This window comes from Vipera berus (genome assembly GCF_964194415.1).
Source record: "Vipera berus genome assembly, chromosome: 7".
Classification (NCBI taxonomy): Eukaryota; Metazoa; Chordata; class Lepidosauria; order Squamata; family Viperidae; genus Vipera; species Vipera berus.
Window position 1 is genome coordinate 75,380,968 of NC_138209.1, and position 25,545 is coordinate 75,406,512.

Genomic DNA, 25,545 nt, shown 5'->3' on the forward strand with positions numbered 1-25,545 from the left:
CTCCTGGTGATTGACCCATAGTTAACTAGCTAGCTTTCATCCCTGAGGCTGGACTAGAACCCACCATTTCCTCATGATTGACTCAAAAAAATCACCCAATCTGCTTTCATGCCTAAGGCGATACTAGAATTCACCGTCTCCTGGTGATTGACCCATAGTTAACTAGCTAGCTTTCATGCCTGAGGCTGGACTAGAACTCACCATTTCCTCATGATTGACTCAAAAAATCACCCAATCTGCTTTCATGCCTAAGGCGATACTAGAATTCACCGTCTCCTGGTGATTGACCCATAGTTAACTAGCTAGCTTTCATGCCTGAGGCTGGACTAGAACCCACCATTTCCTCATGATTGACTCAAAAAAATCACCCAATCTGCTTTCATGCCTAAGGCGATACTAGAATTCACCGTCTCCTGGTGATTGACCCATAGTTAACTAGCTAGCTTTCATGCCTGAGGCTGGACTAGAACTCAGCATTTCCTCATGATTGACTCAAAAAATCACCCAATCTGCTTTCATGCCTAAGGCGATACTAGAATTCACCGTCTCCTGGTGATTGACCCATAGTTAACTAGCTAGCTTTCATGCCTGAGGCTGGACTAGAACTCACCATTTTCTCATGATTGACTCAAAAAATCACCCAATCTGCTTTCATGCCTAAGGCGATACTAGAATTCACCGTCTCCTGGTGATTGACCCATAGTTAACTAGCTAGCTTTCATGCCTGAGGCTGGACTAGAACTCACCATTTCCTCATGATTGACTCAAAAAAATCACCCAATCTGCTTTCATGCCTAAGGCGATACTAGAATTCACCGTCTCCTGGTGATTGACCCATAGTTAACTAGCTAGCTTTCATGCCTGAGGCTGGACTAGAACCCACCATTTCCTCATGATTGACTCAAAAAAATCACCCAATCTGCTTTCATGCCTAAGGCGATACTAGAATTCACCGTCTCCTGGTGATTGACCCATAGTTAACTAGCTAGCTTTCATGCCTGAGGCTGGACTAGAACTCACCATTTCCTCATGATTGACTCAAAAAAATCACCCAATCTGCTTTCATGCCTAAGGCGATACTAGAATTCACCGTCTCCTGGTGATTGACCCATAGTTAACTAGCTAGCTTTCATGCCTGAGGCTGGACTAGAACTCACCATTTCCTCATGACTGACTCAAAAAAATCACCCAATCTGCTTTCCTGCCCAAGGTGGTCCTAGAACTCCCTGTCACCCAGTTTCTAGGTCGGTGCCTCAACCAGTAGACCAAACTGGCTTTCCATAGTCTGTAAAATCTGATCGTTGACTCTTCTCGGCTACTTACCCTTGAGGAGAGAGTTTATCCAGCCAACCTTCTTTAACCTTCTTTGCTGCCGGAGCGTAAAAGCAGGCATAAGGTGTGATTGTGTCTTTGCAGCCAGGGACTAATTCATCATCACAAACAGCCGGGGAAGAAACCACCTGGTCTTTAGCATCCAGATCCAGACTTCCACTTTTGAATTCTCCCAGGCCCTTGATAGGTTTATATTTTCCTCTCCAAGCGTAGCGAGAACATTCCTTCAATAAAGCAGATTCAGCTTCCCCGACAAATCTTTTTGGAAAGGGACTTTGGTCTCCTTGGGATGCTAATTCAGAGTCTTTGACATCTTCAGCGGGTTTCGGATTTGGATTGCTAGTGGCCAAACGAAAGAAGAAGAAAAGGGGGGGGGAAATAAAGGGGAAAAAATGATAATGTTATTTCCAGCAACCCGTTTGGCTCCACAGAGATGCTGGTGATTGTGTGGTGTGATTTTTCCTGCTGATAAAACCCAAGGGATCTGTCATTGCTTTCTACCTTCTCGTCCAACCCACAGCTCTAGGATTTGCTGGTGAACTGGGCCCAGTGCTCTTCAACATCTTCATCGACGATTTGGACGAGGGGATACATGGGGAACTCATCAAATTTGCAGACGACACCAAGCTGGCAGGAATAGCCAACCCTCCAGAAGACAGGCTTAAGATACAGGAAGATCGGGATAGACTTGAACACTGGGCGCTATCTAACAAAATGAAATTTAGTGGTGGAAAAGTAAGGTTCTACATTTAGGCAAGAAAACCCAAATGCACAGGTATAGTATGGGGGGTACCTTGTTCATAAGTAGTAACTGTGAGAGGGATCTCAGAGTCCTAGTGGACAATCACTTAAATAGGAGCCAGCCGTGTGCTGCAGCTGCCAAAAAAGCCAACACAGTGCTAGGCTGCATTAACAGAGGGACAGAATCAAGATCATGGGAAGTGTTAATACCACTTTACAACGCCTTGGTAAGGCCACACTTGGAATCCTGCATCCAGTTTTGGTCACCACGATGTAAAAAAGATGTTGAGACTCTAGAAAGAGTGCAGAGATGAGCAACAAAGATGATTAGGGGACTGGAGGCTAAAGCTTATAAGGAACGGCTGCTGGAATTGGATATGTCTACTTTAATGAAGAGAAGGGAGAGGGGTGACATGATAGCAGTGTTCCAGTATTTCAGGGGCTGCCCCAAAGAAGAGGGAGTCAAGCTATTTTCCAAAGCGCCTGAAGGGAGGACAAGAAGCAACAGATGGAAACTAACCAAAGAGAGAAGCAACCTAGAACTAAGGAGAAACTTCCTGACAGTTAGAAAAATTAATCAGTAGAATAACCTGCCTCCAGAAGTTGTGAATGCAGGCAGTTGGACTAGATGACCTCCAAGGTCCCTTCCAACATTATTATTATTATTATTATTATTATTATTATTATTATTATTATTATTATGATGATGATGATGATGATGATGATGATGATGATGATGATGTCCCTGATTTACAAGCACAACTGAGCTCTGTTGCTAAGCAAGGCAGCCATTATGTGAACGTTGCCCCATTTTTACGACTTTTCTTGCCATGGTCATTAAGCGAATCACTGCAGTTGCTACTGAGATGGTTCTTAAGTGAATCTGGTTTCCCCATTGGGTTTGCTCGTCAGAAGTTCGCAAAAGGGGATCACGTGACCCCAGGACGCTGCAACCGTCATAAATATGAAGCGGTTGCCAAGCTTCTCCTCCTTCTTCCTCCTCCCCCTCCTCCTCCTCCCACCCCCCTGGACTCAGCCTTCCATCCTTCCGAGGTCGGTAAAATGAGGACCCAGATTGTTGGGAGCTATAGGCTGACTCTGTAAACCGCTTAGGGCTATAAAGCATTATGAAGTGATATATAAGTCTAAGTGCTGAACGCTAAGTGTTAAAATGGAAAAAAAACTGTATGATTTGTGGTTTCGATGATTAGGATAATAAAACAGTCTGAGCTTTCTTTTGTAATCAGAATAACTTTCTTATTGTCCTTATATTTGCTGCAAAGGAAATTGAAAGTTTCTCCTTTCTATTTCTTTCTTTCTCTTTCTTTCTTTCTTTCTTTCTTTCTTTCTTTCTTTCTTTCTTTCTTTCTATTTCTCTCTCTCTCTCTTTCTCTTCCTCTTTTCTGCTTTTGCTTTTTATTAGTTTCTGTTTTATGCTCTTTAACAAACTTTCAATAAAAAAAAAATTTCCAAAAGAAAACCGCTCTCGTCTGCACGCTCACTCTCAATGCACGCTCATACAGCTTATATGCACTATTTATAAATTAACAGCTGCCTCTTAAAGCTAGCTTACGATAAAGCCTATATAAAACTCCTAAAAGTTGATGATCACTTTTGCAGATCTGATAAAGGGTTAAAAAGGTAAAGGTAAAGGTTCCCCCCGCACATGCGTGCTAGTCGTTTCCGACTCTAGGGGCCGGTGCTCATCTCCGTTTCAAAGCCGAAGAGCCAGCGCTTGTCCGAGGACGTCTCTGTGGTCATGTGGCCGGCATGACTAGACGCCAAAGTCGCACAGAACGCTGTTACCTTCCCACCGTAGTGGTCCCTATTTTTCTACTTGCATTTTTACGTGCTTTCGAACTGCTAGGTTGGCAGAAGCTGGGATGAGTAACAGGCGCTCACTCTGCTACGCGGCACTCAGGATTCGACCTGCCAAACTGCCGACCATCTGGTCGACAAGCTCAGCATCCTAACCCACTGAGCCACCATGTCCCTTTTTGATAAAGGGTTACCAGGAGCAATTTTTGACATGAATCCCTTTGGATGGAGTGGCTGACAGAGCAGCACATAAATGTGGGGTGAATTAGGGCTCAGAAAGACCTCCTCTATCTTTTAATTAACTTTCATTGTTGAATGTTAATCATCCTTGCCTCTTTTGTAAACGTTACATACAGTTTTTTTTACATCTTGATATTTTCTTGTAAACTACCCAGAGTGCCTCTGAGAAGCACGTGGGCGGTTTCAAAATTTGATAAATGAACATAAACCTGGCCGGGTTAGGGTCAAGTGGGGAACTAGCCTTGAATCCTTCTGCAAGTGCAACAGACATGAGCCTCACCCTTCCCTAGCTAGCTTGCTTTTTTATTATTGATTGATTGATTGATTGATTGATTGATTGATTGGACTTATATGCCGCCCTATCTCCCGAAGGACTCAGGGTGGCTAACAACAATAAAATACAATGATACAAAAGTTAAAAAGAATTAAATTAACAGCCCCAATAGAATAAATTAAAATTGAAGTTAAAAATTAAAAAAACATTTTAAAATCCCTGTCGTCAGTCCAGGTCAGCCTGATGGAAAAGAAGTGTTTTAAGGCCGCGGCGAAAGGACCGGAGATCCGGGACCATCCGGAGCTCAAGGGGAAGTTGGTTCCATAGGGCTGGTGCTCCCACAGAGAAGGCCCTCCCCCTGGGGGTCGCCAGCCGACATTCTCTAGCCGACGGCACCCTGAGGAGGCCCTCTCTGTGTGAGCGTACTGGGCGATGGGAGATCGTTCCCGGCAGCAGATGGTCCTGCAAATATCCCAGACCTAAGCCATGTAGGGCTTTAAAGGTAAGTACCAGCATCTTAAATCTCACCCGGAGGACAACCGGTAACCAATGCAGCTCACGCAGGAGGGGTGTAATATGGGAGTATCGGGGTGCTCCCATCACTACCCGCACGGCCGCATTCTGCACCAGCTGGAGCCTCTGGGTGGTCTTCAAGGGCAGCCCCATGTAGAGAGCATTGCAGTAATCTATACGGGAGGTAACGAGTGTGTGAGTGACCGTACGTAGGGCATCTCGGTCCAGATAGGGGCGCAACTGGCGCACCAGGTGGACCTGGGCAAATGCCCCCCTGGCCACGACTCCAATATGATCTTCAAAACTGAGTCGTGAATCCAGGAGGACGCCTAAATTGCGTGCCCTATCAACGGGAGTTCCGTGAAACTTTATCTGGTTATTCCCAGAGGAAAGCAAGCAGTCTAAGGAGAGTCTTGTAATATAGGCAGAAGTCAATGAAGTTGCTGACTTAAGCTATTCATGTGTGGCTCTGGTTACTTGCACTGACAATCAATCAATCAATCAATAAACAAACGAACAAGCAAGCAAGCAAGCAAACAAAATGCAAGCTCTGTTATACATAGGAACTTTTCCCATTGAAAAACTTTTCTTTAAAATGAAATGGAAACAATTGGGACAAATGAAATGTGCCTTTTTTTTCCCCTACTTTTCACCGTGCAAAAAATTTACGCAGGGGAGCAAAATAGGAAGAGATTTAATGAGAAACACACAGCCAGCAGAATTCCACTGAGCTGCTCTTTCAGCAGCACCATTTTTATCTGGACCACTTATTAAGTAAGGGTGAGTGTCTCGGACCACTTTAGCCTTGCTTCACCACACACGGCTCAAAAGAGTAGGCCAAAAGGAAAGTTGGAATCGGAGGTAATGTTTCCTGACCCCTCTACATGGGGCTGCCCTTGAGGACCACCCGGAGGCTTCAGCTGGTGCAGAATGCGGCCACGCGAGTCGTGATGGGGGTTTCCCGATACTCCCATGTAACACCTCTACTCCGCGAGCTGCATTGGCTCCTGGTTGCCCTCCGGGTGAGATTCAAGGTGCTGGCGATGACCTATAAAGCCCTACATGGCATGGGTCCAGGATATCTGAGGGAACACCTGCTGCCAGCATCAAGCTCCCTTCGTCCAGTGCGCTTGCAGAGGGAGGGTCTTCTCAGGGTGCCGCCGGTTAAAGATTGCCGGCGGGTAACACCCAGGGGTAGGGCCTCTCAGTGGGCGCGCCTGCCCTTTGGAACCAGCTGCCCGCGGAGCTTAGGACTGCCCCCGACCTCTGTTCATTCCGCCGGGACCTGAAGACCTGGCTCTTCGAGCTCTCTGGCCCAGGCTGAGAATTTTTTAATTTTAATTTTAACTGGGTTTTTATTTTTTCTCAGGGTTTCATTTAATCTTTTTTAATTTGTTTTAACTTTTGTACTGATTTTCTTTTAAATATCCTGTAAACCGCCCTGAGTCCTTCGGGAAAGGGCGGTATATAAATCTAAATAAATAAATAAATAAATAAATAACCTGTGGTACCCAGATCTGTGGCTGTGTGGCTCAGTCCTCTAAGAATTCATTAGAAGTCCAATTTTGACTCTACCATCTTTGCTCCGATTAATCTTTTTTGTGTAAGTCCTGCATTTGCCATGACTTTGTAAGAAAACTAGTCCCCAGTGGCTAAACTGAAATCAAAGTCTCATTTAAGGATTTGTTATGGATTCTCTACAAAGTATTTGGTCTTCGTCAGCTGGAGGCAATCAGTGGTGGAAGCAAAACAGTGGATTCTCGACTTAAGCCAACAAAAAACATCCAAGCTATATTCCAAAAGTCTACAACTTAGCCATTCCAGGAAGACTCTTTGTTTCACCCAAATATCTTATCAAATGTTTTGTCCCCGACACAGAGAAGAGAGCTCTAGCATTAGCCAGACTCCACATCATATCTTTCAACTCTTCCACAAGAGGAATACAAGGACACACGTAGATAAGATTGCCCTCATGCAGACTACAGTACATGCAGTTGAACCAACGGTTGTATTCTTAGCCTTCCTTGAAATAATCTGAAGATGTTTCATTAGCTGGATCAGAAACTGATGATATTACTTAGCTCAATAATGTCCACAGGAAGAGAAGTGAGCTCAAAAAAAAAACACAAGAAGCGCCGAATTATAATAGTTTTGCCAATTTGGAACCCCGAATCCACCTTGTTCTTTTTTAATCTCATTCAGGGTTTCTTGCCCTGCCAAATAAATCTACTGGTACTCCTATCCAAATTCCTAAAAAAAGGTTTTATCTAATCTAACCGGGGCCGTCTGAAAAAGGAATACCAATCTAGGCAAGACTTGGGTTTTGATCAAAGCTATCCGACCCATTAACGAAAGTTGTAGCTTACCCCATGTCTCTAAGTCTTTCTCCAATCGTCCGACCAATTTTAAATGATCATCCACCGTTACTGAGGAACATCTATCGGACAGTCCTATACCCAAAGACCACGAAATATAAACAGAACTGCGTGGTACCTGTTGTTACATATAACCACCGCTGCAAGATTGGTGTGGGCCCAATATTGGAAGATGGATGTTAGCCCACCCGACCAAATAGTAATTCAGAAAATAATGAACTGTGTGGAATCAGATCGGCTCACCATGATGTTAAGGGGACGAGGGGACACAGATTATTATTTGTCTTGGAGTCAATGGTACAATTGGATGTCAAAAAGAGCTATTAGTTGAACTTTATTACTTGTTATATGCAATATTTTTTTTCCTTTCTTGGTGGTTGCTTTCTTATATGTAACGGGACAATCTTATTTCCTCCTCGCAATGTGATGTAAACCGCTATTGACTTAATGTTTGCTTGATACACAAATAAACATTTAAAAAAAAAACCACCACAAGAAGCTAACAAATGCATATGGTTCTTTCAGCCCATGTCCCGTGGAGGAAACTGAATTAGCAGCAGCCATCCTGTCGATTCTTTTCTTTAACCTGGTATAAAAATATAAGCACACCTCCTCTAACCCAAACACAACAAAACAGATGTTGATCTTCCTTCCTTCCTTCCTTCCTTCCTACCAGACACTTAGAACTGAGCTCCAGAAGAAGAGTGAACAACATCCGGGCGGCAACACAGAAGGTGACTTTGTTCCGGTTAGCAAAGTCTAGAAAAGGCGATTATTCAGAACACTCTGGGATGGCTATTTCTATGCTGAAGTGTCACTGTGTGGGTTGTTTATTTACTGTACTTGTTTTGGCTTCTACCTGAGTCCTAGAATCCTAGGAATGGAAGGGATCTTGGTGGTCTTCCAGTCCAACCTTCTGCCCAAGGCAGAACTTCCCATACCACCTCAGACAAATCCAGTCTTTTCTTGAAGACCTACATCCAAAAGGCAAGCTGTTCCATCGATTAATCGTTCTCACTGTCAGGAAATTCCTCCTTATTTTCAGTTTGGATCTCCCTCTGATGAGCTTCAACCCACAGTCTCTTGTCCTGACTTTAGGTGCTATGGAGAATAAATGGATGCCCTCTTCCCTGTGATGGCCCTTCAAGTATTGGGAGATGGATGTCAGGTCTCCCCCAAGCCTTCTCTTCGATACCCTAGACCAGGGGTAGGCAACCTCGGCTCTTTTATGACTCATGGACTTCAACTCCCAGAATTCCTGAGCCAACTTATCTATTCGAACAAGCCGGCCTGGCCTGATGGGTTTGGGTTTTATCATTATTTTAACTAACCTACTACATTGGGCACAATCATTTTACTTTAAATCTTGTATCCTGTATTCTTATTTTTATTGCCCTGTACACCGCCCTGAGTCCTTCGGGAGAAGGGCGGTATATAAATCAAATAAATAAATAAATAAATTTAGTGGCTGTTCAAAATTACGACGGCCACTGAAAAAAGGGACAGATGACCATTTTTCACACTTACAAACGCTGCACGCATCCCCACGTGATTTACCTTCAGATGCTCAACAACCAACCCACACTGATGACAGTTGCAGTGTCCTGGCGTCGTGTGATCCCCTTTTGTGACCAGAGTTAACGGGGAAGCCCAATTGACTGAACAACCCTCTTCCTAGTTGAAGAACTGCAGTGATTCCCTTAACAAACGTGGCGAGGAAAGTTGCAAAATGGGGCACAACTCAAACGAACACACTCTGCAACCTAAATTTCGGGCTCAATCCTTAATCTACAGAAAGAATCTTTCTTGCCACGTCCCTCATCGTTCATCTACAGACTCTGGCCTGGCCTGGATGAGGCAGTTGCCTGGAAAGACTCGTTTATAATTAGTGTGTAATATGTTAATCGGAAATAGATTTGGTTTTTTTTTTTACAATTCTGCATATATATATTTTTAATCCAGTACCCTGTTTTGCTTGGCGTCCTTTTCTGCTCTTCTGACACCTCTGAAGATTCGGTGTTGTAGATTTCCTGGGAAAATAGATTCAGTGAGTGAGCAAATAGAGAGTTGGGCAAATTTAGGGCATTCGACCTGGTCTTTAGATTATTACATCCGCCCATTATTTCTGCCTCTTATAAACACAGATATAAAACAAGGCTTATGATATATCTTTCATTCGTAATGAGCAATCTAAGGAATAACTGACATTTGTACTTATGCTGATCCTTGTATGCAAGGTAAACATCTAAACAAGTCTTCAAAGTTGATAGATTGGCAGATTGAAGCAAGTGTCTTTATTTCTTTTTATTTATTTAGCAATTTATATCCTATCTGTATTATCTTTTACAAATAATGCAAGGTGGCGAACATATCCAACGCACCTTCCCTCCTCCTATTTTCCGCACAACAACAATCCTGTGAGGTGGGCTGGGTTGAGAGTGAGTGACTGGCCCAAGGTCACCCAGTCGGCTTTCATGCCTAAAGCGGGATTAGAACTCGCAGTCTCCTGGTGATTGGCCCAAAGTCACCCAGCCAGCTTTCATGCCTAAGGTGGGACTTGACTCTTGTCTTCTAACCACTAGGCCAAACAGTGGTCTTCTCAGTGGGGGTATAAAGTTCCTTCTCAACAGTCCACAGTTGGGACCTAACTAAGAGATCAACCTATACATACCTATGCCTATTATCTGTACATGAAACTATACTATATCTATCTACATTTGCCCTTGGAAGGATAACAGCCTAGGCCTCAGGTCCAACACTGACGTCCAGAGTCCCTCTGTGAGGAAGATGGGAAGTTTTAAAATGTGATAGATGATAGATAGATAGATAGATAGATAGATAGATAGATAGATAGATAGATAGATAGATAGATAGATAGATACAGTAGATAGATAGATAGATAGAAATATGACAGATAGATAGATAGATAGATAGATAGATGAGTAGAAATATGACAGATAGATAGATAGAAATATGACAGATAGATAGATAGATAGATAGATAGATAGATAGATAGATAGAAATATGACAGATAGATAGATAGATAAAGAGTAGAAATGTGACAGATAGAGATAGATGATAGATAGATAGATAGATAGATAGATAGATAGATAGATAGATAGATAGATAGATGATAGACAGACAGACAGAGACAGAGACAGACAGACATAGAGATACATAGAGATAGAGATAATAGAGGTCGGATGACAGATGATAGATAGATAGATAGATAGATAGATAGATAGATAGATAGATAGATAGATAGATAGATAGATAGATAGATAGATAGATAGATAGATAGATAGATAGATAGGATAGTGATGATAGTTGATAGATAGATGATAGATAGATAGATAGATAGATAGATAGATAGATAGATAGATAGATAGATAGATAGACAGACAGATAAATAGAGGAGAGAGGTAGGAAAAGGAAGGAAGGAAGGAAGGAAGGAAGGAAGGAAGGAAGGAAGGAAGGAAGGAAAGAAAGAAAGAAAGAAAGAAAGAAAGAAAGAAAGAAAGAAAGAAAGAAAGAAAGAAAGAAAGAAAGAAAGAGGAGGGAAGGAAGGAAAATTGGAAGGAAAGAAAGAATAGGAAGGGAGGGAGGGAGGGAGGAAGGGAGGGAGGGAGGGAGGGAGGGAGGGGAAAAGTATTGTTTGATTTGGGCTCATTAAGTATCGTCACACAGCTCCCAACCCATTTCTTAAGAAAAGGCAGAAAGAAAGAAGGAAAGAAGGAAAGAAGGAAAGAAGGAAAGAAAGAAAGAAAGAAAGAAAGAAAGAAAGAAAGAAAGAAAGAAAGAAAGAAAGAAAGAAAGAAAGAAAGAAAGAAAGAAAGAAAGAAAGAAAGAAAGAAAGAAAGAAAGAAAGAAAGACAAAAATTGCCGGATGATTGAAGAGGACCGGCCCCTGTTGTGTGAGTCTGTCAGCCGTCTGAAATGATCAGGTTCTCATCCTGCAACCCTGTTGCTTTGCCTGTGCACATACTCGTACCTAAACAGCCGACTTCACTTGGTGTAAAAGCTTCCTCCTCTTAAACAGGACCCGTTCAGCCTTCTGAAGGATCCGCTGCCAGATTATTTCAAAAAACCCTCTTATCTTAGACAGGGAGCAGCTCTCTCTCCTTCCAGATCTCAGCCTCTGACTTCAGATCAAGATCAGGTATTCTGGCGTAGGAGGGGAACTTCGGTTCATTATGTTCGATGTCAAATCATGGCAACACATGCCGCCTGCCCACATTAAGGGCGCGTGGCACACTGAAGGAGGAAACAGAGAAGGGGAACTTTTCTCCACAAAGTTTCACTCCGAGTCACTGAAACCCAGAGGGCAATTTCCCTTATTTCTGATTTGTTAGCAGGTTGTCATTAGCTCACAATGTGCACGGCCACCTCATGGTGACTGAGAAGCCACGCTGAACAGAGGAAGCCGTGGAGAACCACAACGTGCAATGAGGTCACACATGGGTGAGGTTAAGTTTGAAGAGGTTACGTGGCCTCCAACTCCGAGGTGTCTATTCTTGGCGTCCTTCTCATCGATTACAACACTCAAATCAGCCAGGAAACCTATTGGATGTTATAAGTCATCGTGAACAGAGGAACTCCATTTGTGACAAGTTGCCTTTTCTTTACACTAAGGGTGAACCCATTTAGCTCGCTTAATCATCACCCAGTTGGGAACTCTGCACACATCTCTGGGTTTGGCTAATATCCCCTTCTTATCCATTCAGTACCACTGCTTGGAACTCAACTGAATGAGGGATTAGTAGATTCCTGCACCGCACAAGAAAGGCAGGCTGGATTATCTCTTAGACCTAAGATGGCGGCGCCTGGAATGGCTGCGGCTGCATTGGCTCTTGAAGGCGAATAGTTTTGGGAGGGATATTAAGGGCTAGTATAGGCCACATGATCAGGAAGATTTTAATGTGTTTGAGCAACATGGTGGAACTAAGGGCTGTTTCCAGAGGAGGCAGAGGAGGAGAGGACCTGGAGCTTATGGAGCGAAGGAACTGGATGAGGCTGTCGGCAGGCCCAGAGGAAGAGAGAGGCTTTTGGAGGAGTTGGTGGCGGCAGCAGCAGCGTGCTCCAGGGGTGAAAAGAAGCAAGGCCTCTTAAAGGAAAAGGTGGAAGAGTCAGGATCAGAAAAAGGAAAGAAGGCGAGGTTGTCAGAATACAAGCTAACTTGAGGGCTAATCCACATGGAGCCCCATTTCCACCTGTCCTGTTTACCATCGTTCACTCCCTAGAGACTAAAATGGACAATGTGAAATTTGAGCGGGCCACGATTCTACAAGGAGTATATATCGGAGGTGGTGACCCTTTGAGAGCTGTCTGCAACGAAATTTCATTTTGATGTATGCCGATTGGTGTACATTCAAAGTGACAATAAAGTTATCATCATCATCATCATTTAGATCCACTGGAAACTGTGCAGATTGTGCCCTATTTCTTGAACGATTTAAATTAAACAAAAAAACAACAACAACAACACCCAACTCTCTCCAGGAACACAGCTTTGCTGTTTCAGCTGCTCTGTTGCACAATGCAATTATGCAACGTGAGCCACGGGGAATATTTGAATGTAATCCTATGCATATATATATATATATATATATATATATATATGTTTAAGTATTTGTCAAGGCTTTTTGAATGGACCTTGCTAATTAACTCTTTCATTCCTGTTTTGGCCCGACTCAGGGCTTATCCACAGGACATAGTCAACTTATGACAGCTCATTATTTGTGCAAATTATTCAAATTGCTAATAGAGAATTTGGGAGGCTAAGATGATCATTTCGAACTTTTTATGTTCTCATCAGTTAGTCATACCCTTTATCTGAGATTCGAACCTGGGCTGATTATATATATCAGGCAGTGTTTTAACTTCCTGAGCCACAGTGTATATATATATATATATATATATATATATATATATATATATATATATATATATATATATATATATATATATATATATATATATATATATATATATATATATATATATATATATATATATATATATATATAATATATATATACTGTATATATATATACTGTATATATATTTGGAGTAAGTTTCATGAGGGCACTAGTAAATAATTCCATTCGTATGTGTGTGTGGCTACGTGCAGCTTGGCCGGGTGTGTTGGGGCATGTGATACAAGGGCACGCCTTCCCTGACTTTACACAGAGCACAGCCCTGGTAAATTAATTCTGATTTTCCCAATGGCGTGGGGGGGGGAAAGCAACCTCTTCTGAAATCCATTCTGCTGGCAATTTTTATTGGAATACCCAGGCTGATTTTGCAGGCTGTTAAAAGGCAATGAATGGCCTTTCACATGGCCAAAATATATTTACTTGGACCTTGAGGGGAGAAAAAAAAATCCTTCTTATCGTGAACTGACGACAGTGCTCTATTGAAATCACAGCCGAGTGCTTCCTACCTCCAAGCTCATTTTTCAGTAAGATAAAATTGTCTTGTTCCAGTCGGTTTAATTCCCTCCTCTAATTTCCAAGTGTTTCATTAAGGGGATCCTCCAGACTTTCCAAAAGTGCCTCGCAAAATTATCTGCCGTTTGTGTCTTGCGCTGTATTTTCCTTCAGTCCTCTATCTAAGCCAGGGATTTTCAACCAGCGGTACGGGTACCACCTGTGGTACATTGGCACCTGGCAGGTGGTACGCGACCATCCTAGAAAAGGGGTAGCCGGGGAGGGGAATGAGCTGAACCGGTGGCAGCACCGCACACGCCTGAGCGAGAGATGGCTGGAGCTGCAGGGCTGTCAGGGCTCAGCGGAAGCACCAGGATCAGCGCCAGGATCCAGCTGGAGCTCAGCGCCAATCCTGGCAGTTCCGCTGAGCCCAGAAGAAGCGCCGATCAGCTGGAATGTTGCAGCATCTCCAGGGTCTTGTGATTTACGTTCAGGTGCTTGGCAACTGATTCGTATTTATGACGGTCACAGTGTCCCAGGGTCATGTGAAGTGACCAAAACCTGCTGCAACCACCCAGCAGATGGAGGGGGGGAATAAAAACCAAACACCCCCCCCACTCCACCCACGCTGCCAATCCTCAACAGAAATGCTCACAACAATGAAAACCTCGGACAGGAGGAAGAGCGCGGCCGGGCGGGCAGGCAGGTGTCTTGCTCGGCTGTGGCTTATGGGGGGCACTTTTTTCAGTGCCATTGTAACTTCGAACAGTCACTAAGCGAAGTGTTGTAAGTCGAGGACTACCTGTATACCTTTGGTGTTATCCAGCAAAGATAAAGATAAACATTCAGAGACGGGGAAAAAATAATATATGAGTCTCTTTCTCTCTCTCCCTTTCTTTCTCTTTCTCTCTCCCTCTCTCTTTCTCTCTCCTTCTCCCTCTTTCTTTCTCTCCCTCTCTTTCTCTTTCTCTATTTTTCCCTCTCTCACACTCTTTCTCTCTCTCCCTCTTTCTCTTTCTCTCTCTCTTTCTTTCTCTTTCTCCCTCTTTCTTTCTTTCTTTCTCTCTCTCTCCCTTTCTTTCTTCTCTCTCTCCCTCTCCCTCTCCCTCTCTTTCTTTTTCTCTTTCTCTCTCCTCTCTCTCTTTCTCTTTCTCTTTTTCTCTCTCCCTCTTTCTCTTTCTCTCTCCCTCTCTCTTTCTCTCTCTCTTTCCTCTTTCTTTCTCTCTCTCCCTTTCTTTCTCTCCTCTCTCTTTCTCTTTCTCTCTCCCTCTCTTTCTCCCTCTCTCTCTTTCTTTCTTTCTCTTTCTCTCTCCCTCTTTCTCCTTCTCCCTCTGCCTCACATTCAACCATTTTGCCATTATTGGAACGCAATTGCAGACTTCTGGGTAGTAAACAACTCACCATCTCTTCAGGAGAATTCATAAGGAAGGTCTCGCCATAGGGAGAAATGGGAGCTGGCTTTTCTTCAGCTAGTTCTCCTGGGAAAATAAAACAGACAGACATGCTCAGGGCATCACCCCATACAGTAAATATATATATATATATATATATTTGGGGCTTTGTGGATCCTATTGTGGCTGAGCACCAAAGGAGTAAGTAAACTACTGCACTGCTTCAAATGCAATAAGAACATAGAACACAGAATAACAGAGTTGGAAGGGACCCTGGAGGTCTTCTAGTCCAACCCCCTGCTTAGGCAGGAGACCCTATACCTTTTCAGACAAAATGGCTGCCCAGTCTCTTCTTGAAAGCCTCCAGTGATGAAGCACCCAAAACGTCTGGTGGCAAGCTCTTCCACTGGTGAATTGTTCTCTGTGCTAGGAAATTTCTCCTTAGTTCTAGGTTGCTTCTCTCTTTCGTTAGTTTCCTACCATTGTTTGTCTTGTCTTTGAGTGCTTTGGAAAATAATTTGACACTCCCCGTCATCCCCTCAAATACTGGAAGACTGCTATGTCCCGTCTAGTCCTTCTTTTCATTAGACTAAAAAGGTAAAGGTTCCCCCGCACATGCGTGCTAGTGGTTTCCAACTCTAGGGGCCAGTGCTCATCTCCGTTTCAAAGCCGAAGAGCCAGCGCTTGTCCGAGGACGTCTCCGTGGTCATGTGGCCGGCATGACTAGACACCAAAGGCGCACGGAACGCTGTTACCTTCCCACCGTAGTGGTCCCTATTTTTCTACTTGCATTTTTACGTGCTTTCGAACTGCTAGGTTGGCAGAAGCTGGGACAAGGAACAGGCACTCACTCTGTTACGCGGCACTCGGGATTCGACCCGCCAAACTGTCGACCTTCTGATCGACAAGCTCAGCGTCCTAACCCATTGAGCCACCGCGTCCCTTTCATTAGACTAGACATACCCAATTCCTGCAACCGTTCTTTGTACGTTTTAGCCTCTAGCCCCTTAATCATTTATTTATTTATTTTGCTCTTCTCTGCACTCTTTCCAGAATGGCGCTCCATCCAAACATAGGATTTTTGCAAGTCCTAAAGTCGGCACATTACAGGAAGAAGTAATTGCATTAATTAATTTGGCTTTGAAACAAGGGCTAAGTATTTTGGGATGACCATATTCCCAAATATCTGGAAAACAGAAATGGATTTCCTAGGCCTTTCTAACTTCAATGTTGACAAGACAAATCGATGGGTCCCATTGCTTAGTAGATTATAAATCCGATATTACTTGCAACATATGAAGGATTTGCTCATGAACACAGATTATTTATGGACGATCCCAGTGAAATATGAATAGTCCTTTCTTGAAACTGCCCTAGGAATTGTTTTCCTTATAGTCGCACGGGAGAAAACCTTATACGCATATAGTGCATCCTATTGTTTAATTCTGTCCTCTCTTTTTTGCCCTTTTTAATCTTTTCCTTCCCTTCTGTTGAAGAACTAAAGGCTTAAAAAAAACCAATAATAAAATGCACACCTCCGTGCTTGGAGTTGCAAGCAAAACAAAGTGACATCTCTAAACTGCAGACAAGCAACATGTCGGGTTTCAGATCGGCGCAAAGCTGTTGAAACTTGCCCTTAACTCTTAATTAAATGAGCTAAAACCCCAGCAAGCATATATTTAATCAGATCAGATCAGTCTTCCGACAGCAAGGCCTGCCTTCACACTTTTGCTGTCCGTGTTTGCAATGCAAAAAATAGTAATAATAATAACTCTTATAAGTAATCACATTTGCCGAGGCAAACAGGAGGGTGAGATTTTGCCCAGGTTCACCTTTTCTCACAAAACACAATGCGAATAAGAACAATGGCCCCCCATCCAACAAAATGAAATTTAATGTGGAGAAAAGCCAGGCTTTACGCTTAGGCAGGGGAAAAACAACCCGAAGGTACAAGTTACCGATTAGGCAAAACCTGGCTCAAAAAAAAACAGTAACTGTGAGAGGGACCATGGAGTCCTAGTGTAGACGATCGCTTAAATATGAGCCAGCAGTGTGTGGCAGCAGCCAAAAAAGCTTAATACGATCCTTGGTTGCATAAACACAGGCACAGAATCAAAATCACCCGAAGTATTAGCACCGTTGGACAAAGCCTTAGTAAGGCCACACCTGGAATGCTGCCCCCAGTTCTGCTCACCACCTTACAAGAAAAGATGTTGAGACTTTGGAAAAAGTGCAGAGAAGAGCAACTAGGATGATTAAAGGCCTAAAGGAGACTAAAACATATAAAGAACGGCTGCAAGAATTGGGGGTGGCTAGTCTGGAGAAAAGAAGGACGAGGGGGTGACATGATGGCAATATTCCAGTATTTGAGGGGCTGCCACAAAGAAGTTCTACCTATTTTCCAAAGGACCAGAGGGCAGGAAAAACGACGGATGGAAAGTAATCAAGGAGAGAAGCAACCTGGAATTAAGGAGAAACTTCCTAACAGTGAGGACAATTAACCGGTGGAGCAGAAGTTGCCTTCAGAAATCGTGGGTGCTCCATCACTGGAGGTTTTTAAGAAGAGACCGGACAGCTATTTGTCTAAAATGGTATAGGGTTTCCTGCCTGAGCAGGGGGTTGGACTAGATGACCTCCAAGATCCCTTCCCGCTCTATTCTGATTGATTGATAACATCTCCTTCACATCAAGGTCACTTCTGCCTGACATTTCTTAGCAACAATATAGAAGTTGCTGAGAAGAGTGTTTTTACTATGCCAGGCTACACTAGCAAGAAAATGCATTAGTGTTCCAATGATGGAAGAATGGCCGCTTTCTACCGGGAATAAATACACCATCACGATCTACCCTTTCTTAGCCTGAAAATGTTTCATGACTGCACCTGATCTGTGCTACCCAGCTGAAAAAATAACTTCCTTCTTTTAAAAACAACAACAACAACAACAACCACGTATTATAAGAGGTTCAACTTCAGCATCTATAAAAACCCAGATTGTTGGGGGCAATTAAGCTGACTTTGTAATAATGCCGCTTGGGGTGTGTGTGAAAGCCCTAATAAGCAGGCATATACATAGAATGAAGGCTACTGCTAAGCTTGTAAGCCGCCCTGAGTCTTCGGAGAAGGGCGGGATATAAATGGAATTAAAATAAAATAAATAAATAATTATGGCCTTTTGACCTTCTAGATTCCCCAAATAAGGCATTTAAGATCACCTCTCCCGCATGAATTACAATCGGTCACAAAATTTTACTCACTGTTTTCTGAAATACAATCCTCAGAACAAGGGATACTCAAACCATTCGTGCTTCTTCGTTCGTGTAGAGCGCTGGAAGCATGCCAAAGGGAAGAAATTACGTTATTAGGACAAATCTGTATTAGCAAGGTACCCGTTATCTACAATGTAAAGAGTTTCAGCTTTAGGCATAAGCATCTTTCACCAAGCTCTTTGCTCCCTTTGCCAAATTAAGGCCACTGTTGGACAGTTCTGTCCTAGGCCCCCATCCTAGGACTCCTAGAAGAGAGAAGATGGCATTGACTTATTCTCCAAAGCACCTGAAGGCAGGACAAGAAGCAATGGGTGGCAGCTCCTCAGAGCAAAATCCAATCTGGAAATAAGGAGGAATTAATTAATCAGTGGAAGAGCTTGTCTCACACAGTTGTGGCTGCTCCATCACTGGAGGTCTTCGAGAAAAGACTGGACATCCATTTGGTGACCAAAACTGGATGCAGTATTCCAAGTGTGGCCTTACCAAGGCATTGTAAAGGGGTATTAACACTTCTTGTGGTCTTGATTCTAACAGAGGGATAGAATGAAGATTGCATGAAGTGTTAATACCACTTTACAAGGCCTTGGTAAGGCCACCCCTGGAATACGGCATCCAGTTTTGGTCACCACGATGTAAAAAAGATGTTGAGACTCTAGAAAGAGTGCAGAGAAGAGCAACAACGATGATCAGGGGACTGGAGGCTAAAACATATAAGGAACGGCGGCTGGAATTGGGCAGGTCTAGTTTAATGAAGAGAATGGAGAGGGGTGACAGGATAGCAGCGTTCCAGTATCTCAGGGGCTGCCACAAAGAAGGAGTCAAGCTATTCTCCAAAGCCCCTGAAGGCAGGACGAGAAGCAACGGATGGAAACTGATCAAGGAGAGAAGCAACCTAGAACTAAGGAGAAACTTCCTGACAGTTAGAAGAATTATTCAGTGGAACAACCTGCTTCCAGAAGCTGTGATCAGCCGTTTGTCTGAAATGGTATAGGGTTTCCTGCCTGAGCAGGGGGTTGGACTAGATGACCTCCAAAGTCCCTTCCTTTCTTCTTCTTCTTCTTCTTCTTCTTCTTCTTCTTCTTCTTCTTCTTCTTCTTCTTCTTCTTCTTCTTCTTCTTCTTCTTCTTCTTCTTCTTCTTCTCATTATTTTTATTTTTATTTTATTATTATTATTATTATTATTATTATTATTATTATTATTATTATTATTATTATTATTATTATTATTTGATGGTATAAGGTCTCCTGCCTTGGGTAGAGGATTGGGCTAACCCTAACCCTAACTCTATGATTCTAAGCCAAACTGATTTTTTTTCCCCTGAATTCATGTACACCTTGAATTTCAACATTTCTGCTCTCTGATTTTAGAGCTCCCTCACTCAGGAGGGGCCAAGGAATTATTGGCCTTGTCTCATGCTGCCAAACAAAGGATTCTCCAACATCGAAATAGCTGAGAGTCACCACATCAGGCCACAGAAGACAGCAGACAGATCCTGAACCCCCTCCTTCCTAATCTGCCTGCCGTGTTTGTGGATTTATACATAACTGAGGGAGTCGGGCTGCCAGCTTGCACACTCCTTCCTCCACGAGGACTGGCAACCCATTAATCTGCACGTAACATTGACACGAATGCAAGGCTTGACATTGAGGGATGCGTTAATCAAACTTTAGCTGCTGACTGATCTTGTCTAAAATTGGAAGAAATAGGCTTGAGTGGGAAACCTAGGAGGGTTTACAAGGTTGTAGGCTAGACTGGAAGGTCAAAGCATCCTTCTAGAAGATCAAGAGGAAACTGCTTCTGAACAACTGCCAGAAACTGCAGAGATGTGTACCTGTAGTAACTATGAATTAAGCTCAGATCAAGAGCCCCTCTACATCCTGATATAAAAACCAAGCCGAGTGTTGGAGGTTTGAACCCATATTCATTGTTTAGAAAAGACACCCTTAATGAAAGAGGCTGGGACTTGAATTAATAATAATAATAATAATAATAACAACAACAACAACAACAACCTGTGTCAACCATCAGCGCCATCAATTTGAATGTTCAGTGGACTGAGCTTCAAGTTTAATGAATAAAAGATTATTATTATTATTATTATTATTATTATTATTATTATTATTATATAATAATAATAATAACAACAACAACAACCTGTGTCAACCATCAGCGCCATCAATTTGAATGTTCAGTGGACTGAGCTTCAAGTTTAATGAATAAAAGATTATTATTATTATAATAATATATATACCTGTAATAATAATAACAACAACAGCAGCAGCAGAAGCAGCAGCAAGAACGGATGGGATCGTAAAATAGAGAAAGTCATAGAAAATGATAAAGTTAAACTGCTCTGGGACTTCAGACTTCAAACAGATGAGCACCTGCAACACAACACCCCGGACTTAACAATTGTCGATAAGAAAACTCTGGATAGTGGACGTGGCAGTGCCTGGAGAGAGCAGAATAGACGAGAAAGAACTGGAGAAGATAACAAAATACAAAGACCTACAAATAGAAATAGAAAGACTGTGGCAAAGGCAAGCAATGGTGGCACCAATAGTAACAGGCGCCTTGGGTGCAATCCCAAAACAACCGGAGCAGCACTTGGACACCATCATTGACATTGACAAATTCGCCATTAGTCAACTGCAAAAGGCGGCCTTACTAGGAACTGCTTCCATCCTGCGACGAGATCTGTAACACCATCAAACATCCACATCTGCCTATCCCAGGTCCTTGGTAAGGACTCGATAGGTAGACAAAAATGCCAAATCCAGTCTGAACATCTGGCCGACTGTGCGAATAATAATAATAATAATAATAATAATAATAATAATAATAATAATAATAATAATAATAATAATAATAATAATAATAATAATAATAATAATAATAATAATAATAATAGAGTTGGAAGGGACCTTGGAGGTCTTCTAGTCCAACCCCCTTGTCAGGCAGGAAACCTTATACCATTTCAGACAAATGGCTGTCCAGTCTCTTCTTAAAAACCTCCAGTGTTGGAGCATTCACCACTTCTGGAGGCAGGTTGTTCCGCTGGTTAATTGTTCTAATTCTCAGGAAGTTTCTCCTTAGTTCCAGGTTGCTTCTCTCCTTGACTAGTTTCCATCCGTTGCTTCTTGTCCTGGTTTCAGGTGCTTTGGAGAATAGCTTGACTCCCTCTTCTTTGTGGTAGCCCCTGAGATATTGGAACACTGCTATCATGTCACCCCTCACCCTTCTCTTCATTAAACTACACATGCCCAATTCCAGCAACCGTTCCCTATATGTTTTAGCCTCCAGCCCCCTAATCATCTTTGTTGCTCTTCTCTGTACTCTTGTCCTGCTTTCAGGTGCTTTGGAGAATAGCTTGACTCCCTCTTCTTTGGGGCAGCCCCTGAAATATTGGAACACTGCTATCGTGTCCCCCCTCGTCCTTCTCTTCATTAAACTAGACATACCCTATTCCAGAAGCCATTCCTTGTATGTTTTAGCCTCCAGTCCCCTGATCATCCTTGTTGCTCTTCTCTGCACTCTTTCTAGAGTCTCAACATCTTTTTTACACTGGGATGACCAAAACTGGATGCAGGATACCAAGTGTGGCCTCACCAAGGCATTATAAAGTGGCATTAAAATGATCATACTGATCAAAAGCTCACAGGATTTAAAATGTCCTGAAATAGTTTACATGGTTTTTCTCCAATATTTTCAATGTCCCATAATCCAGAGGCCCCCGGCCTTTTGGGCACCAGGGACCGGTTCCGTAGAGAGAGGTTTTTCCATGGACCATAGGATGCATGGTTTCGTGTGCTGCCTGCATCCCACAGAGGGGGTTTTGCTTGTTTCTGCAGACCGGTTGCTGGTATGCTGCGCCCCGGTACCGATCCATGGACCAGGGACCCCTGCCGTAATCCTTTATGAGCTACGGGAAGATAAGTGTTTATTTATAAAGTTAAAGGTTCCCCTGCACATGCGTGCTAGTCGTTTCTGACTCTAGGGGCCGGTGCTCATCTCTGTTTCAAAGCCGAAGAGCCAGTGCTTGTCTGAGGACATCTCCGTGGTCATGTGGCCGGCATGACTAGACGCCAAAGGTGCACGGAACGCTGTTACCTTCCCACCAGAGTGGTCCCTATTTTTCTACTTGCATTTTTACGTGCTTTCGAACTGCTAGGTTGGCAGAAGCTGGGACGAGGAACAGGCGCTCACTCTGCTACGCGGCACTTGGGATTCAACCCGCCAAACTGCCGACCTTCTGATCGACAGGCTCAGCATCCTAACCCACTGAGCCACTGCATCCCTTTTAAATGTGGTTTATATTACACTATATCTACAAATATACACTAGAAATAAAATACATACATAACCCAGGAGTAAATACAATACATAGTGGTTTGTAATTAAATGTGGTTTAAGGTAAAGTTAAAGATTCCCCCGCACATGCATGCTAGTCGTTTCCGACTCTAGGGGCCGGTGCTCATCTCCGTTTCAAAGCCGAAGAGCCAGCGCTTGTCCGAGGACGTCTCCGTGGCCATGTGGCCGGCATGACTAGACACCAAAGGCGCACGGAACACTGTTACCTTCCCACCGTAGTGGTCCTTGTTTTTCTACTTGCATTTTTACGTGCTTTCGAACTGCTAGGTTGGCAGAAGCTGGGACGAGTAACAGGCGCTCACTGTTGTGACTCAGGGCCAGCCTGTGGGTCCGACAGCCGGCTCCGATGTATCGGAGGACTCAGATGTGGGGGAGGAGGGAAACGAACCGGCTGATGATGATGATTTGGAGGCTTTGCAGAGCCCTCAGCCGGGGACCTCTTCTCAGCTGTGTGAGCCCGAGAGTGCGGAGGATGACGACCCACAGCTGGCCCTGTTCAAGGACGCCCGACGCAGGAGGCAGACGAGCAGGGACAAACAAAGAAAGACTATGGGACTCCTCGGGAGGAGGCACAGGGAGACCACGCCCTGAGCTCTCTATAAAAGAAGTGTTTGGGGAGGGGCTGGTTGCTGAAAGCAACTTTTCCCGCTTGAGAAGACAAGCTCTTGTGTTTTTGTTAACTGCGTAATTAAATCTTGGCAGAAGCCTTTTAGCCTTGGACGCTTTCCAGACTCTTCTTTTGATTAGGGGTGCGAGAAGAGGGCTGGTTCAGAACAGTTTGCTTTCAGCCACCCACCCCTTAATACTACGATGGAGCAGCTTCTTGCCGAGAATGCCCAGCTCAACCAGCAACTCACCTTGCTGGCCACTCAGGTGGCACAACTGCAGGCTCAGGTACATGCTGCCCCCCCACCCAGGAGGAAATGTCAGATAGCTATGCCGGATAAATTTGCTGGTAATCCAGAACTGTTTCCTGCCTTCCTGGGACAATGCCAGCTTTATATCAGCGTGAGAGCAGCTGATTTCCCCACTGACCGAGATAAGGTGGGATTCGTGTTGAGCCTTCTGTCGGGAGATGCAGCTCGTTGGGGCACGCCTCTGTTGGCACAGCCTAGCCCTTTGTTGGATAACTTTGGGGGGTTTTGTGACCATATGCGCCTCATGTACGAGGACCCGATTAAGGCGCAGACTGCCACCCGACGCCTGAAAGCTTTGAGGCAGGGTCAGCGCCCTCTACAGGCCTATATCAGCGATTTCCGGCTGCTTAGCCAGGATTCCGCCTGGAATGAGGCTGCGCTCGTGGATGCCTTTCAGGATGGCTTGTCAGAGGAGATGTTGGACGAGCTGGCCCGCGTGGACATTCCCTCAGACCTGAATGGGCTGATCCATCTTTGTCTGCGGATCGATGCCCGGCTGCAGCAGCGTAAGAGTCGCCGTGCCACCCCACAGACCCCTGCCGCCCCTGTTGTGCGTGAGCCCCCAGTCCAGAGGGAGGAGCCAATGGAGCTGGGTGCCGCCAGGTCCCGTCTATCGGTGACGGAAATGGACAGACGACGATCGGAGGGGTTGTGTTTTTACTGTGGGGACTCTGGACATTTGGCTGCTTCTTGCCCGAAGAAGCGTCAGCGGGCGTCAGTGACCAAGCCTGCCCCGAGAAAGTCCCCTGCTTTGCTATCGGGAAACGGCCCGAGCCCGATCTAGACGGTGTGAAAGATCGGGCGACCCACAACGATCACGCCGAGCGACGCCGTTCCGACGGTGCCTGTGAACCTCCACGGCATTTGATTTTGGAGGCACGACTGATCCTTCCTGGCAAGCCAGAGGGGATTCCGGTCCATGCCTTAATTGACTCTGGGGCTACCACTAACTTTATGGATTCGGCCTTTGTGGCCAAATGGGCTGTTCCCCAGTGTCCAGTGGATCCGCCCATGCTTGTGGAGACCATCGATGGTCGAGTGCTCCTGTCCGGGCCTATCACGGCCGCCACGCAACCCGTGTGTATGGCCATCAGTACCCATGTGGAGGCCATTCAGTTTTACGTCACTTCGGATCTGCACTTCCCCGTGGTCTTGGGACTAGCGTGGCTCCGGGCGCATGATCCACAGATCTATTGGTCTCAGAACTTGGTCACCTTCCCAAGTTTGCAGTGCGTGGACCACACCCGCCATATCTGTGCCGGCCAGGTGGAGGGTTCCTCAGGGGTTTCCTTGCCTCCCGTACTGTCCGACTTTGCTGACGTGTTCAGCGAGTCAGAGGCGGACCAATTACCCCCGCACAGGCCCTACGACTGCTCCATTGACCTAGTCCCTGATGCGCCTCTCCCAGTGGGGCGTTTGTACTCCATGTCGGAGCCCGAGTTGGCTGCATTGCGGGACTTCCTGACAAAGAACTTGGCTCGTGGTTTCATCCGGCCCTCGTCCTCGCCAGTGTCTGCGCCCGTGCTCTTCGTCAAAAAGAAGTCGGGCGAGTTACGACTTTGCTGTGACTACCGGAAACTCAATGCCATCACGGTGCGTAACCGCTACCCGCTGCCCCTCATCCCCGAGCTCTTGGACCGACTCCGGGAGGCTAAGATCTTCACGAAACTGGACCTGCGTGGAGCTTACAACCTCGTCAGGGTTCGGCCGGGTGATGAGTGGAAGACGGCGTTTGGTACTCGCTATGGACATTTCGAGTACACGGTGATGCCGTTTGGCCTGACCAACGCCCCCGCTGTGTTTCAGCATTTTATGAACGACATCTTTCGGGATCTGTTGGACCAGTTTGTTGTGATTTACCTGGACGACATCCTGAT

At 44.5% G+C, this 25,545-nt stretch overlaps 1 protein-coding gene across 1 annotated transcript in view; it reads right to left on the reverse strand.

The window, feature by feature from the left end:
- ARAP2 (ArfGAP with RhoGAP domain, ankyrin repeat and PH domain 2) overlaps positions 1–25,545 on the reverse strand; it is a gene marked incomplete at both ends in the record, with an annotated part of 137,884 nt that overhangs the window by 104,591 nt on the left and 7,748 nt on the right. Inside the window, 4 exons of the mRNA XM_081332552.1 lie at positions 1,324–1,671; positions 11,529–11,547; positions 15,062–15,199; positions 18,368–18,438. Of these exons, the coding sequence (XP_081188678.1) occupies positions 1,324–1,671; positions 11,529–11,547; positions 15,062–15,199; positions 18,368–18,438 (576 nt within the window). The remainder of the gene's footprint in view (positions 1–1,323; positions 1,672–11,528; positions 11,548–15,061; positions 15,200–18,367; positions 18,439–25,545) is intronic.